This window comes from Anas platyrhynchos, chromosome 6 (genome assembly GCF_047663525.1).
Source record: "Anas platyrhynchos isolate ZD024472 breed Pekin duck chromosome 6, IASCAAS_PekinDuck_T2T, whole genome shotgun sequence".
Classification (NCBI taxonomy): Eukaryota; Metazoa; Chordata; class Aves; order Anseriformes; family Anatidae; genus Anas; species Anas platyrhynchos.
This window is the reverse complement of record NC_092592.1, coordinates 28,694,022-28,709,600: the sequence shown is the minus strand read 5'-3', so window position 1 is coordinate 28,709,600 and position 15,579 is coordinate 28,694,022. Positions and strand designations below refer to the sequence as shown.

The window sequence follows — 15,579 nt, the reverse complement described above, 5'->3', positions numbered from 1 at the left end:
AGGTTATAGAAAAGAATTCTGGTGGCTGGTGGTATGTGCAGATTGGAGAGAAGGAAGGATGGGCTCCAGCATCTTACATTGACAAGAGGAAGAAGCCAAATTTAAACAGAAGAACCAGTACTTTAACCCGTCCAAAAGTTCCTCCCCCAGCACCTCCCAGTAAACCAAAAGATTCTGAAGAAGGAACAACAACTGGAATGGTTTCTTCAGGGGATACCCAGGACTCTCCCCACAAGCTCAAATATGAAGAACCTGAGTATGATGTGCCCGCCTTTGGCTTTGAGTCAGAGTGTGAAGTAAATGAAAGTCATGAAGAGGGTACCCCTGAAAAACGACTGTTTCAGCCCCTCAAGCCCTCTCCTGTGTCATCGCTTCAGAAAGCAAAGTTCAAAGTCGGAGAGTCTTCAGAGGATGTTGCTCATGAAGAAGAGACCATTTATGAGAATGAGGGATTCAGGCGCTATGTGGAAGATACTTTGTCCAATAAGGAATCTAGTGGAGACTCGGATTCTCAGAAAAGCTCCTCTCTCTCCTTGATCCGAAGGAACTCTCCATGTTCCAACTCCCCAAAATCATCACTTGTGAAGCCCAAGATGGACAAAAACATCCAGCCCGATCTTGGAAAATGTCACTATTCCAGGAATGAGGAAACAAAACCCAGGTCAGCTTCAGATGTCGGTTTACGTAGCATGCCAAGAACGGGTGTGAAGAAAGAGCCTGCACAGAGTCCTTCCATTAGAGCAAAGCCAATTGTTAGGCCCAAACCATTCCTGAACAAGGCAGATTCTCAGAGCCAAGAAAAGATGGATATCAGCACTTTAAGGCGTCAGCTGAGGCCAACTGGGCAACTCAGGGGTGGACTTAAAGGTTCAAGAAGTGAAGAGTCTGAGAGCCCCCCACACACAGCTTCTGAGAACCAAGATGATCCTGTTAGGAGGAGCTCAGCTGACCTCATTACAGCTCCTTCCCGTGCCATTTTCTGCTCCAGCCATCCAGCCAAAACTGAGCAAGAAAATGACTCCAGGTGTTTCTATGTGACCACTGACTCATACCAAAAGGTACAGGATTCTGAAATTTGTTTCCCAGCGGGTGTAGAAGTAGAAGTTCTAGAAAAGCAACCCAGTGGGTGGTGGTACCTGAAATATGGAGATATGGAAGGCTGGGCTCCTTCCCATTATTTGGCTCTCCCAGATAACCAGCGAGAAACCACATCAGCAGAGACTGATGCCTCATTTGCCAGGAACAGGAAAAATGAAAACAAGTCAAACAGTTTAGAGAAGATAGAGAAGAGAGTTCAAGCTTTGAACACCATCAATCAGAGCAAGCGTGCTACACCACCCATCCCAAGCAAACCTCCTGGTGGTTTCTCAAAAACGTCAGGGCCAGTCAAAATGAGGAATGGTGTGAGGCAGCTTGCTGTCCGGCCTCAGTCAGTGTTCGTGTCTCCCCCTCCAAAGGATAACAACCTGTCCTGCTCCTTGCGCAGAAACGAGTCTTTAACATCTACCGATCATCTTAGAAATGTCCGTCGGAATTCCTCCTTCAGTAACACACGGTTGCAGCAGGGTGATGCGAAGGGAAAGCAGCCTGAGAGGTCAGGCACAGATGGCTCAGAGACCACCTCCAACCTCCCCACCCAGAGGAATGGGATCCCTGTGTCCACTGTCAGGCCAAAGCCCATTGAAAAGTCCCAGTTCATCCACAACAATCTCAAGGACATCTATGTTTCGATTGCAGACTATGAAGGGGATGAGGAGACTGCAGGGTTTCAAGAAGGTGTCTGCATGGAGGTCCTTGAAAGGAACCCAAATGGCTGGTGGTACTGCCAGATCATGAATGGTGTGAAGCCATTCAAAGGCTGGGTACCCTCAAATTATTTGGAGAAAAAGAACTAATATTGCAATATCTTTAACGTCCCTAATTTATACTGTTCCTGCTGTGTAAATGTGGAAAAAAAACAATTACTACACAAAAAGACGTTTCCCTGTGCCCCAGTTTGTACAAAGGGACAAAGAAGTCTATGCTGAGGACAAATCTGCTATGTTCTGGAGAGGTTTGTGGGGTTAACGTGTTGTAAGCAACTATGAGGAAGATGCAGCATAGTCAAATGCCTTTTTGTGAAGTTGTTAATAATCTTGTATGTGTAACAGGGTATGACATCCCATCTTTCCAGTTATTGACAGGAAACCAAATGTGTGCCTTTCATGAGAGAAATACACATGCATCTACCTGGGGAGTTTTGTGCCAAACTCTTTTACAACCTTGGCTCCCTTTCTCCTCGTTCTTGTCCATACATGGAATACCCAAGAGTTTTGGATGCATTTCCACAACTTGCAATGAGAAGCAAATGGAGGTTTCTGAAACACAGAGGGACTCTAATCCTTTGGAGAAGCTCACTTTTTTTTTTTTTTTTTAAACTCTTCTCAACAGTTGGTTGGTCCAGAGTTGGAGCCTTTTCATCGTGGAGAGATTTGGTCTCTGACTTCAGCTGTAGTTTGTTGTTACTGATAACTCACCGGCAATGGCGATCAGGTGGTGTTGGTTGGGGGCTCTTTGTTTCCTTTCTTTCTGTCTTGTTCTTTGAGTTGATTTCAGGTGTTCTAGGGCAGCAATGCCTACTGGTGCTTGTAAAAACAAACCTACAAACCCCATGCTTAAGCACGTTGATTACTTTGCAGGCTCCATATTTAGTTCTGTGCTTGACTTCTGCCAGGAGATCCTGGCTGAATTTCTTTACAGAGCTGGGTTTCTCAAAACTTACCATAGTATCAAAATGTACAAAAGTCCCTTAAGACACTGAAGACAAAGCTGTCAAATGTGTTGCTTCTGTTTTTTTGTGATCTGGTCCAAATTCAAGCGTGCTGACTGCTGGCAGGGCCCACTAAAGTATTAGTTAGAAATAGCCGTAACCTTCTGCAACAGCAGTGTTTACAATGAGGGGGAAAAAAAGCCATCAAACTCAGTCTGCACATCCTTAATTTGTATATTTTTGGGGAATTGTTTTTGTGTTTTTGTCTTTTCTGTGCATTCTGGGTTTACTTTTTTTTGGTCTTGGTTTACCAGAAGAGACTTAAAACTGAAGTAGGAGCCAAATGTGTTTCTGTTCCCACTTGAATCCAAAAAGTATGTTTGTGATGGACAGTGTGCCTGGGCTTTTAATGCTCAGATTTAATATCAAAAGAATTATGTCTAAAATTCAGCTAACCAGGAAGCTGCCTCTTCTAGTTCCATTTCTGTTTGCCTTTCTTAACTCAAGCTTTCAAACATGGCACATGGTGGGGGTAGTGTGGTTGGAAATAGATGAGGCATCCATTGGAAAAGGCTTGGAATATGGAGTTATTCTTGAGGTAGCCAACTCTTGTACTGTAAACATCATTGGCCAAATCCCTACTGTACTTGAGAAAGTCTTGCTTTTTTTTTTTTTTTTTAATGGCCTTGTTAATCACCCAAGATGAATATCTGGTTCCTTTAAATAATAGGCAGTATTGTATGTCTGTTTTAAGGGGGAAGGGGCAGACTATTTCACTACTGGTTTACACAAAATGATACGTGCCCTTTTTTCCCACCAGAGCTTCATACTGATTTGGCTTGGAAGGTAAAGGTTATAAAGACTTCAAAATAGCTGGGATCAAGGGACTGAGTAAAACAGCACAACAATATTGTGTGTTACCGGGGATGTTTCTCTGCCAAAAAAAAATTACACAATTTATATGTTGTTCTTGTCTTTATTCTTAATTTTCTTGGGGGGTGGGGTTTTTAATTGCCATGGTAATATCAAGAGAGTTGCCTACAGCTAACCTGACTGAAAACAGGTTAACAGCTGAAACAATATCCAGGTGCCACAACTGGCTACGAGCAGTGCTGTGGCCCGAGCAGCTCTCTGCATCCAAATAGGGAGGGGAGGGTGTTTGGTTGGGATCCCTTTTAAATTGTGGTGGCAGGAGAAGGAGGTGTATCTGCACAACAGCTCATATCACAGTGTGCAGGGTCCTCTTTGTACCTTACGTCTTGCTATATAATATATATGTATATATCCAGTTAGCTACATCTTACTGGATGTCTATCCGAGGCATTGTGGCCCTGTCTCTCATACTTCTCCCCATTTTTAGTTGTACTAATATGGTAGCAGCCGTAAAAGACTGCTGGAGCTGTTGTGAGATTATAATAGAAGTATTATATTCTTCTGCTGGACAGTATTAAATAGAGCAATACATAGAGTTATCTGCTAGATTGCAGTACTAATAGTAGTGACTTAGTGACTCGTATTAATGTTGTTATGATTTATTTTTAACAATAATGATGCGGAAGTGGTTCATTATTTTGAATTAATGCACTTTAACAATAAAAGAAACCAAAACGGAAGCCAATGCAGAGAACTAAGTGCATTATTTAAAGGTGCAGTATATAATTATCATTTTCTTGAAGCACATATTTATTAAGAATTAACTTATTATTTAAAATATTCTAAAGTTTTGTTTAGAGACATTCCCACTAGGTCATCTCTTTGGGGGGATGTAGAAGCACAGCTCCCAGATCTTCTGCATTGAGCCACTGAATTCTCCACGTGCGGTGCGGCGCGATGTGAGCCGCTGCCCAGCGGGAGGAAAGCAGCACGCGATTCAGCCAGGAGAGCCCGGACTGCTATAAAATGTTCACGCTTGCATCCAGCAAAGCCGAGCCCAGAGCACCTCTGAACTGCAGGAGTCCTCGCAGGGTTTGGGGAGGCTAAGCTGCTTTTGGTGGCCCTGAGTGACACTCGGCTGCCGCGTGCCTTGCACGATGCTGGTCCCTGGTGGGAATGAGCTTGCTGCAAGGCTCAGGTTAGTGTGAGGGCTTTTGGCCTGTGAAACACAAGGCAGCTGTCTAACAGAAGTTGCTCTGTCCCACAGCTCCCTTTCCACCTTGCTGGCTTGCTCCTCCAGCCCTGGCTTTTGCAGGGAGCTGGTTTGGAAAGCAGTGCTGGGGGTGACACTGTCAGTGCCTGCAGCACCACCGGGCTTTTCTCGAGCATCAGCCCAAGGCACATTCTGGCCCAACTGCTCTTTTTTTTCTGTCCAGAAGGCTTCGTGGCCCTGAGGAAAGCCAGAGCCTGTAGAGGGGCTGCAAAACCAGGCATGTGGCCTCCTCCTGCCCCCACCTGCACCAGCAGAAGGGAGGGGTGCAGTTAAACTACTTGATGCTAGAAATGAATGTGGGCTGCTGCCCAGCATGCTGTGCTTCCCACCAAGTGGCAATGCTTTGGTTTGGGCTTCCCTTTTTTTGATTATTTGATGTTTGGTGCTTTACAAGGGCATTTGTAGAATAAATACCACCCCCTCACACACCCCAGACTTGCAGGTATTTTCTTTCTCTCTTCTTACTGTTGTCATAGCATCCCTGATTTTTTTTTCTTTTTTTATTTGTTCAACTGAAAGGTATTAGGACAATAATTATTTTTTTGATTGGCAAGCAGCTACTCGTAGTCAGCTCTGCTGATACCCAAAAGTACAAGCGATTTTTTCCCTGTTAGTTGTGAAACAGAGCAAAAGGCCTTAGACCAAATCATTGAAGCTTGACTGTAAAGGCAAGGAAACCTGGAAGGGTTTCGGAGGACAGTGTAGTGCTAGAAGCGTTTTAGCTCTTCTCTAAAATGTTCATGTCACCTTAAGCTTTATTTCCTAAATTTGTCAGAACTGACACTGGATCACGAGCAATATTTAAATGCCATGTACACCTCAGTGAGCACTCAATGCAGAAATCACTAGTACTGTTTAAATGTCTCTTTTTCTGGTCTCTTCTTGAACCAGGCTGCAGAGGAAGAGCTCTGCAGGGCTTCGGCAAGGCTGTTTGCAGCTGAAGGGGGCCCTCCTCCGGGGGGAAGAGGCGGCTGCTGTCACCGCGGGGCTGGCGCCTTGCTCACACCGCTGCCCGTGCTTTCTAAAAAGTCTTGAATTTGGACCAGCAGAAAAATCCAAAACCCGATGCCGTAGAACAAAATTTGAGAATGTGAAAAATTGTCTTGCTGTATACTGCAACTTTAATAATAATGAGCACTTCTGAGTTCGTTATTGAGGTTTATATAATGCCTGAAAAGTTTAATTGCTGTTTTCCTTTGTCTCCCCATTCAAAACACTTTCTCGTAACAGCAGCAGTGATAAGTTTTTGATAAGTTTTTGTTAGCTGCCCTTCCCCATGGGAGGCAATTCCTGTTAAGTGTCTTAGCTCTCATGCCTTGCAGTGGGTGGGTGTAGGCGTACCTACCAGCCTTTTGCAAGCCAAACTTTTCAAGATAAAAGATACGATGGGCGCGTGCCAAGATGTGTCAGCTGGGTGCGTGTGTCACGGCGTCTCGACAGGAAGTTTTTGAATCAATGTACATTGATAGCAAGTGCACAATGATGAAGGATTGAAATTGGCTCAAGGTTAGACTCCAAAAAAATAATAAAAATTAAAAAAATTCACATCTGCACTGGTACAGCTAAAAAAAAAATGGATTTGGCCCTTGTGGATGCGCACCCCAAAGTCTCTTTCCATTATGATGCTATAAAGTTTGACGAAGGCATTATATAATTGTTTGCATCACTTTCAGATCTTAATGAATCGTATTTTATTGTAATATATATTCATTGCTTTCCTCAGTTAAAAAGAAAGTTACTGCTTTTATCTTATATGAAAAACAAGGGAATTTGATAAAGCATTCATTATTTTCATATTACTAGTATTAACAGAATAGAACTAGTACTATTTAATTTTAGATCTTCATAGCTAGCTTGTTAATAACTCATATTTTCCTGTGTTGTATCCTAATTTTTGTCTATTTTTCCCAAATACTCTGCATTCTTGAGAAAAACAAATCCAATGAGAGGATAAGTGCAATATTCATAGAATAAACAGGCCCCTCATCCAGGACGTGGAGTGGAACGTGCAGTGTGAAATGTTTGCAATTCTCTATTCGTGCACTCTTAGGGGAAGGGAGAATGCAGGGGAGGGTGCAGCTGGATGAAAACAGGACCCTTGGGTAGGTAGGGACTGATAGCTGGGGTTGTTTGGGGTGGGAATGGTTGCTTTTTGTACAAAGCATCACCTGTTACTAAAAGTGTAAAGATTATGCAGCATGTTGCCAGGTTTATGTACAGAATGTGCGTTAACATCCTTATCAATACAGGACTTCTGAGCTATGCTTTAAATACTTTGTGTGTCACCTATGCATGATACTGCTTTCTGTTACGTCTCTGCTGGTGGTTGTCCTCTCTTACGCTTCAGAATCGACTTCAAAAGGGAAAATGCTGCTGGTGCAGTCCCGAGTTTTGATAGTGTATTGTTACTTGTATTTATTGCAAAAGCTATGGAAATATTTTTACATGTCCTCATTTCTTTCCTTTTTTTTTTTTTTTTTTCCCCTTAGGTTAACAATAAGGAAGAAAGTCCCCGTTTTAACTAGATTATTTCTCACCTGCAGAATTTCACAGCCAGTTTGGGTTTTGATGCCGTATTTCTTGGCTTGCAAAGGATGATCTCTCAGGTCCAAAATAAAGTTGGGCAGAAACTCTGCTCTTTGAAAGTTTTTTTTATTCTAAGTCCTATTTGAATGAAAGGAGAACTTCCATTTGTCCAAAACAATGTGATTTCCATGTAGCAACAAAATTTTATCTCTGAAAAACTGGACTGTTGCCATGAGAGTCAAAAGAAATGTGAAAGCCAGAGCATTTGGTTCTCTGAGCTCTGGGGAGCACATCTCCTGTAGCTCTGCTTCTTGTCCCTGGAGGGCAGTTGTACCTCAGCTTCCTGCTTCAGTTTTGTCCTGCTGGTCTTCAGTTTGTGAACGTATGAATATTACCAGAGACCTTTGCATTCAAATAGAGAAACTGAATTCTGCAGCTGTACTGAAATGTTATCAATGACGTGGTTTTGGCAAACATCAAATACTTCACAGATCTGGTTTTGAGGAGCCAACCTCGTTCTTTCCCGTGCTCTCGTCTAAACCAGCAACAAGTCCATGAGCATCAGTAGAGTTGGTGCTCGTTGGGGGCCATTCTCAGCAAAAGCCAGCACCCCTGCTCGGTCCCCGTGCCTCTGAAAGGAGCACAGGACCACTGAGCCCCGGGGCTGCCATGCCGTGAGCTGCTTCCCAGCAGATCGTGCAGCTTTTTAAAACCAGAGCTTTGCTGCTATTTTGCCGGTGTCTTCCCGACACCAGCAGCTCCTTCTCTGGCAACTTCCGATGCTATTTGCCTGCATAGCAAAGTGCTGCGTGTAAGTCCAGTGCTCAATAGCTGCCAAAAGCACCAATACAATGTTCTGAGAGCAAATGTTTAAGTTATTTTTCCCCCTCATTTGCTTGATAGAAGCAGGGACCACCAATGTGGCGATGCGCGGGGAATGTGTCTGCACACTTTACCTCTTCGATGGCCTCTGCTAGCCGTGCTCAGTGCTTATTATTTCTCTTCCTCTCCCTCCGTGCTGCTCAGTGGCCACATCTATTGTTTGTCTGTAACTCTCACATAACGTACTGTACGTAGGGCCGGATCCAGAGCCCCCTGCACTCGGTTGACTTCGGGCCGCAATGTTGCTGTTGCTGCTTTTCCTCCTTTCTCTTGGCCCCAACTCTGGGCAAAGCAAAGATTCCCGTAGTTAAGTCACCTGTAGCTCTTCCTAGTGAGATACCTCGAGGTGTCAGCTTCGTGGGGTGTGCATGCACTGCCGAGGTGGGGAGCGAGGGTGTCCTTTTTTCTTGGGTGTCCTCACATCAGGGCCGGGGCTCTGCAGCGAAGCCGTGCTGCGTGCGGGCCTGGCTGGCGGAGGCAGAACAAATTCGCTTCTCCCATTTTATAATGTCAGGGCTGGGCTGGTCCCATAAACAATGTTCTTCATTTGTTCTTGCATCGAGGTAGCATTGACTCTAGTTGGAGAGTGCAATTTAATTTTTTTTTTTGTTTTGTGTTTGTTTTTTTTTAATAAATAAATTTGGTTTAAAGCTTCACACTGGCGTTTTACAGACCTGTTTTTGTCAGCAAAAGCCACTGCTGTCCTGAGTTGAGACTCCTGTTTGTTACTGAATCAAAATAATGGGAATTATATTAACAATTGGGAAAGAAATGAGAGGTAACTATATTGGCAGGGGAGGGGTAGATAAAAGATAAAATATGAGGAAAAACTGTTTCTAATAAGGCCATAAATTATTGGGTCTGACACTGCGGGTGCTTTCTCTGTATAGATGGTTTTAACACATCACTGCTCTGTGTTAGGGTTTTCCATTACTAAGAAAAGTTGAGTTTTACACTCTATGACAGGCTATGGCAATCTGTGTCCTGAAGCCAGTGACCCACCAAAGCCAAATGTGTGCTACGTGGTGCTGGTAGCAGAGGCAGTTCGTGTGGCTGGGAGGTGGCGTTCACTGAGGTCTGGCTGGCAGAGCTGGCATGGGCTGCTGCTCCACACCTGCCTGCTGGCCCTCCAAAAACCAGCCAGGTGCTGGTGGAGCTGTTGGGAAATGTTTTCTGGCCTCATCTGACGGTGATCTGCCCCCGATGCTCAGGGTTGCCTGGGTGCAACGGTACCTTTCTTTCGTGGTCCCTGCAGGGTGGAGGAAAGAAGCAGAGGGAAGGGAGAATCACTTGGCACTGTAGGAGAATTTCTGAAATGTAACTCTTGATACGAAAGCAAATATTTCAGGCTTTTCCAGATACTCTGCTCTCAAAGCTCTGTTAATGCCTCTGTGTTTGAGATCTGAAATTGAAGTGATACAGCAGGGCCTTCGCTGTGCAAACAGTTCTGGTGTAGTTTGAGAGCTTGTTCTCAAACTGTGTCTGGGTCAACATGGAAAGGAGTAATAAATAAACAAAATCCCATCATCACCCTTGGGGTTTAGGTGTATGGGGGGGGGAGATCAAATTTGGTTTCGAGTCCAAGTCCCCCTGGGCATGCAGATTGGGTTTGTCCCTGTCCCTAGTGAAAAGGACCGAAGATAATGCTGCAGTCACTGAGCTTAGTCTAACAATTAGTGATCTGGAGCAAGTAAAAGGGGAATTAAAAACAAACCTTTTTAAAAAATGAAATATTTCTGTGAATAGCCGACTTAACTATTTCCTGTCTTAGGTTTTCATGAGGGAGGAAAAAAAAGCAGTTATAATTGTTTCCAGTCTCTAGGAGAAATTTTTTTGCCCCGTGCTGAATGGGCCTGCTGAAAAGACTTGCTCATTACTCACCGTGGGTTCAAACCTGGAGTATTGTGAAAGCAGAGTGTGTGTAGCGTTACAATGACTTTTTTGTACTAAGGGCCCAAATTGGCTGTTGTGGGGTCAATAGCGTACAGAGTAGGTGCACTTCTGTTGTCTGGCAAGGCTCGTGTTATGTCAGTTCTTTTATTATAGGTTTAATCACAGACAGCAGCATTGGTTACTCTGCTCCCAGTCTTTGGGCGTAATCAAGCAGATGAGACTCCTCAGTTAAGACTCGATATCACATTTCACATGGGAGAATTCTTGCCAGCAGTTCACTGCTTTGGTCAAAGTTCAGATGCAGATAACTCAAGGAGGGTGTTGAAAGCAACTCCATTGGGCATGTACCTCTGTGGCTGTTTCCAGAGCTGTTAATTAGCCCAAAGAATTTCTGGAAACGGGAGATAATCAGTTACTGGGAGCCTAAACCTGTCACTGAGTGAAGGCTGAAATCTGTTTGAGTGGTTGTGCCCTCCTCCATTAGGAGAGCACTTGCACGTGGCTTGTTTGGAAAGCCCTATGGGTTTCACTCTACCAAATTTGTATTTAATGACAAAATCAATCTAGGCCTGGTCCAAATGAGGCTTTGCAATGGGTTTCCTGGGTCATCGATGTTCTTATTGTGACCTTGAATATTAAATACTGTTGTCATTTTTTGTGTTGGTGTAGCACTCCATTTTCTAGCGGATAGGTGGTGGGAATGTACCTGGTGGGGGGTTGGGAGAGTATGTTGGTGACCAGAGATAGAGAAACGTGTGGTTGGTCTTAGTGTGTGTGGTCAAGTTGGCGATGCTATTTGTTTGTTTTTGTTGTTTTTTTTTTTGTTTTGTTTAACATGGGAACCATTTTGTCTGTTCTGCTTGGGAAAAAGTCTAGAAGTTGGTGTGGTTTCTGTCGCTGTGTACTTGGAGAAGGAATAACTGAGAGATTTTTTTGATCTTGTTTTTATTTGGAGAGAGGTTACAGGCGGGAGTCCGTTCAGTTTGTCTTGGGATGAGAGTTAAGAGTTGAGCCAAGAATTGAAGAAAATGAGTTTGGGGAAACCTTGTGTTCTTTTGTTTGCCTTTTTTTTGGTTCGGTTTGTTTGTTTGTTTGTTTGTTTTGTAACAGCTTTGGACCATATTTGCTTGTGGCCTCTAATCTAGTTTCATTGAAGTTTCATTGAAGTAGTTTCAGTGGAGTGAATATTGGTCATGGTGCAGATGTTTGAGGTTTTGGCCAAGTATCGGTTCTTTTAGAGCTGACAGGTTTTTTGACATTCATGGCATCAACCATTAATGTTCCTATTAGCAAATGCAGGGCTAGAAGCAGAAATAAATACTGCAGCCTCGTGGATTGTCCAATTTTTATTTAATAAACTTGAGGTGACCAGTTGGATGAAACTGTTTGTACAGTGAAGAGCTCCTGCTAGGGTCCAAATGTGTTTGGGTCTCTGAGGTGCACCTGATTTTCTTTTCTAGGAAAGCATGAAAAATATTGCCTTTCTCAATCATTCCAGTCAAAACTGAAAGCCAGAAAAATGTCACTCATGCATGCAACAGTACCTTTTGTCACTGGTGGTATGAGTTATATCATCAACGAGGGACAAAATGCCCCCATCAGTCTGAACTGGCACAAAGCAGACCTTTCTGTGACCAGTCCCTGAGTCTGCACGTAAACTTGGTAGATTCAGTGCGGATTAGATTTCTAGCTAGCAAATATGAATGACTTCTTCATGGGCCAACACAAGAGTTGCATCCTCAGTGCAGAAAATACAGCTCTCCTTTGTGCCAAGTGATCCATAGCAAAGTCTCTCAAGCTTGTAGATCATCTGGGGACCTGTGGTGATGTAGCTGATGCATACGGTACTGTGGGCCTGCTTCTGGGACTGGGACAATAGAAGTGCATCTCTGTCCTAGGCTAAATTAATGAAATTATCATAGCACATTTTTTTTGTTGCCCTAGATTTGTCTGGGGGAGGGGGACGACAATGGCTGTGCAAGCCATTACCTTCCCCCTAACCCAGACTTGAAGACTTGACTTGATTTTAGTGCCCAGTCCAGAAATGGTTTCAGATGGCTCTGCTCTGGAAGGTCTGGAAGGTGGCTCTGCTGCCCTGGCTGGGACAGGGGCTGCATTTGGGGTGCTGCCCTCATTTCCATGATTGCCTAATGGCCACATGCCATGGCCAGGTGCTTGCTTGCTCAGAGAACCACAATACAATGTAAAGCAATGGAATTTATGTGTGTGGTTTGTTTGTTTCCTTTTTTTTTTTTTTTTTTTTTTTTTTTTTTTTTTTTTCCCCTTAGAGCAGCATGTGCTGAAGCCATGAAGTAAAAACAAATGTTTGGGGTCGGGATTTTAATCATGTCTGTGTCTGTAGAGGTGAGAACTCTGTATGGTCACTCAATGGAGAATGAGAAAACTTCTCAGGCAATTGTGCTTGTGAAGATGCAGAGCAAGAACTTGAGATTTTTGTCCCTGAAGGTAGATCTCAGCATCCCTCTTCAGTCATTTGTTACAGCTTGGAGGTGAACAGTGTCTAATAATGGTTATTCAGGACTGCTCAAAAACTTCTGGAGGAAAAGAAGAGACAATCTGAGGTTCTGTACACTTGTAGAGCAGGGAGTTAAAATAAAATACTGTCAGGTGCTTTATGGATTTAATTTTTTTTCCTAGGATTGTCACAAGTCCTCATGAGTGTATCCTGGCTGGTGCTCGTGGTGTGGCACAGCAGCTGAGTATAGACTGCTGCAAAAATTCATAGCTATACATCTGTGGTGTATGTGTCTACATTGGAAAAGATCAGCCTGAAAAGGGCCTGGAGTAAATTATGCTTGATAAGAGCTCCTGATCCGTGTGTTCCACACACACCACAATAATGTGTTTAGGCAGCTTTAGCTCCTCTCAAGGCATCTGACAAAATGCGGGTGCTGCAGCCTGGGCTTTGGAGGGTGGCAAATGCTAGTGGAAAGGGCAGCTCTGGGTGCACACCATCACCCAGCCCTTCCTGCTCTTCAGCTGTGCCCCAAGCCAGAGCTCTGCCATGCCAGCGCAGGATCAGGCCCTTGGCACAACGTTTGTCCTGTCCAACAGAGCCAAGCTCAGCTCTGCCGAGCGCTTGGAGGGGTGCAGCCATGAGTGCACTGCTCCACAGCGGTGATGTTCACCTCCTGTGTGTGCAGGCCCAGCGGAGGTTGCGAGGGATGGCCGGAATTTGAGGGCTGTTTTCTCAGCGTTACTACAAGTTCTTGCAACGTGAACCTCTAACGTTTTCAAAGACTCAGGCAGAAAGGACTTGCTAAACAGACTGTACCTGTCATCTCCCAGTTCATTGATTGCTTGGACCAAAGGTGGTGCTAAATCTGATCCTCATCTGTAATATTTATATTTTGTTGGACTTTTTTTTTTTTTTTTTTGAAGTGTTTGATAAAACAGATGCAGTGTCCTTCTTACATGAGAAGCTTATTCCCTGCTTGGGACTTGGCAAAATTCACTGGACCTTCAGGGTCCAGAATTGTTGCTTGATAACATTTGAGCAGGCTTGCAGTGTTCTGGGGGGAGGTGGGGAAAGGGTACTCTATCTTCAAATGCTTGCAGACTGTAAGAATTGACTTGTGATTTTTTTGTATTTTGTTTACATTGCCTCTTATGCCCTAAGGAAAAATAAATTTTTGACCTTTTTAATTGTGATCCAGTTGGTTTACTTTATTTTTTCAACCTTTTCAGTACTGTTTTAATTCCACTCAGTTTGTCAAACCACTAAATTTAACTTTCCCAGAATAACTTGTGACTTACGTGTATGTGCAATTGCAAATTTCAGCTCAGGCTTAAATGGATAAAGGATCTTGTCTTGTCCCCTGGCTCTGAGTTGTTACTGTACCTGTATTTTTGTCTCCTAATTCACAAAGTTTTAGGGACTGCTGCCCTCAAATACAAAGACCCTTTGTCTGTGTTGAGCAAGGTCTTAAGATACATGTCAGCGTGTTTTTTGGAGTGTGATGAGGTGTCAGATCCAAAATAAGAAGGGAAGCATCCTTTTGCTTGAGTGGCCCTTCTGTGATAGAAGGGTTGCTGAGCAAGTTGGGATGAGTTCTTAAACACCTCTGCATGCAGGCTGCAGAGCAGGCTGTGCTTGAACATGAAATTTTAAGATTTGATCCTGCAAGGTTGCTGGGTCCTGTGCTGGGGCCTGCTGACTCCTTGCTGGGTTTGGAGGCCCAAATAATAGGCAGAAATTTCCTGCTATGTGAAGCAGATGAGTAAAGGAGATTGAAGAGCTTCTACTAATGGATCCCTGCTCCTTATGAGGGATGTCCCCGAAGGATGCAGGGGGCAGTGGGATTAGGGGATGCAGAGTGGGGCGAGTTGTAATAAGGGAAGTAATTCTGAACAAGACCGTTTTTGAGCACATCAATCCCCAGCTCGGCTATGGGACACCTCTATGAAATATTGTCTACAATTGTCTGCTTCCTTGTCTGTTAGCAGTTTGCAAATCTGTAGGTAAAAAGGGTCATTCCTAGAGCCTGGCTTCCACATTGCAAAGCAGAGCTGCGGAGGGGATTGGCTTTCACTAACTCCTTGTTGCTGCAGCAGGGGACGGCTGAGCTTGCCTGCATGTGTCCTTCATTTTGGCAGGGGGACATGCCTTTGCTCCCTGCTGCAGCACTTCACAAACATCTTGCAGAGAAATGATGTCCCTGGAGATGGGCCAGCTGTCTTCAGAGGCACAGCATTTGCAAACAGCATGGAGGAGCATCTCACAAGTGCTGGCACGTAGGTGGGTGATGCACAAGGAGCCCTGCTTGGGCACCCCAGCTCTCTGAAAACTGCAAGGAATTACCAGGGCAGCACCCAGTCCTGGGTGCTTTAAGGTACAAACATATGTATGAGGAGCATGCCTGGGACCTGTGCCTTCTCTTCTGTGTGTGTAGCATGGTCCTTAGGGTTAGAAGGGTTTTTCTAGGCCAATGCAACCAAGATATTACTCTAACATACACCCTTGTGTATTGTAACCCACTATTAATTTTTCCCTTCATTCTCCATTTTTCTCTGAGATCCACCATCAGAGCTATGCTGTATCCAGACTACTTCCTCTGATCCCACGTGTGTGTAGCTGTGAAAAGGAGCAAAATCAACCCTTTAAAAAATAAAGATTAAGTGCAGTGGTGGGCGCGGAACACCAGGTGGCGATGGTGCACCAGTTCTGCCACTCCTGGACCACTTCGGGAGCATCCTCCCCCTCTTCCTCCTCCTTCCTCCTCCTCGTCCCCTGGGCTCAGGACCCACAAGCTGCCGACCAGGGACAGCCCTGGGGATGGATGGCCGTACCTGAAGCATGAGGAGGGCTGCAGGGGGTCACAAGGAAGCAGCTTTCATGCCACTCAACCTCTTCTTGCCTGCC

At 44.5% G+C, this 15,579-nt stretch overlaps 1 protein-coding gene across 10 annotated transcripts in view; it reads left to right on the top strand.

The window, feature by feature from the left end:
• Window positions 1-13,868, top strand: part of SH3PXD2A (SH3 and PX domains 2A) — a 235,859-nt gene extending 221,991 nt beyond the window's left edge. For all 10 annotated transcript variants that reach the window (XM_072039762.1, XM_005008929.6, XM_013102131.5 and 7 more), the window contains one exon: window positions 3-13,868. In XM_072039762.1, coding sequence (XP_071895863.1) covers window positions 3-1,895 — 1,893 coding nt within the window. In that variant the 3' untranslated portion in view covers window positions 1,896-13,868. The remainder of the gene's footprint in view (window positions 1-2) is intronic.
• Window positions 13,869-15,579: the final 1,711 nt, after the last annotated feature.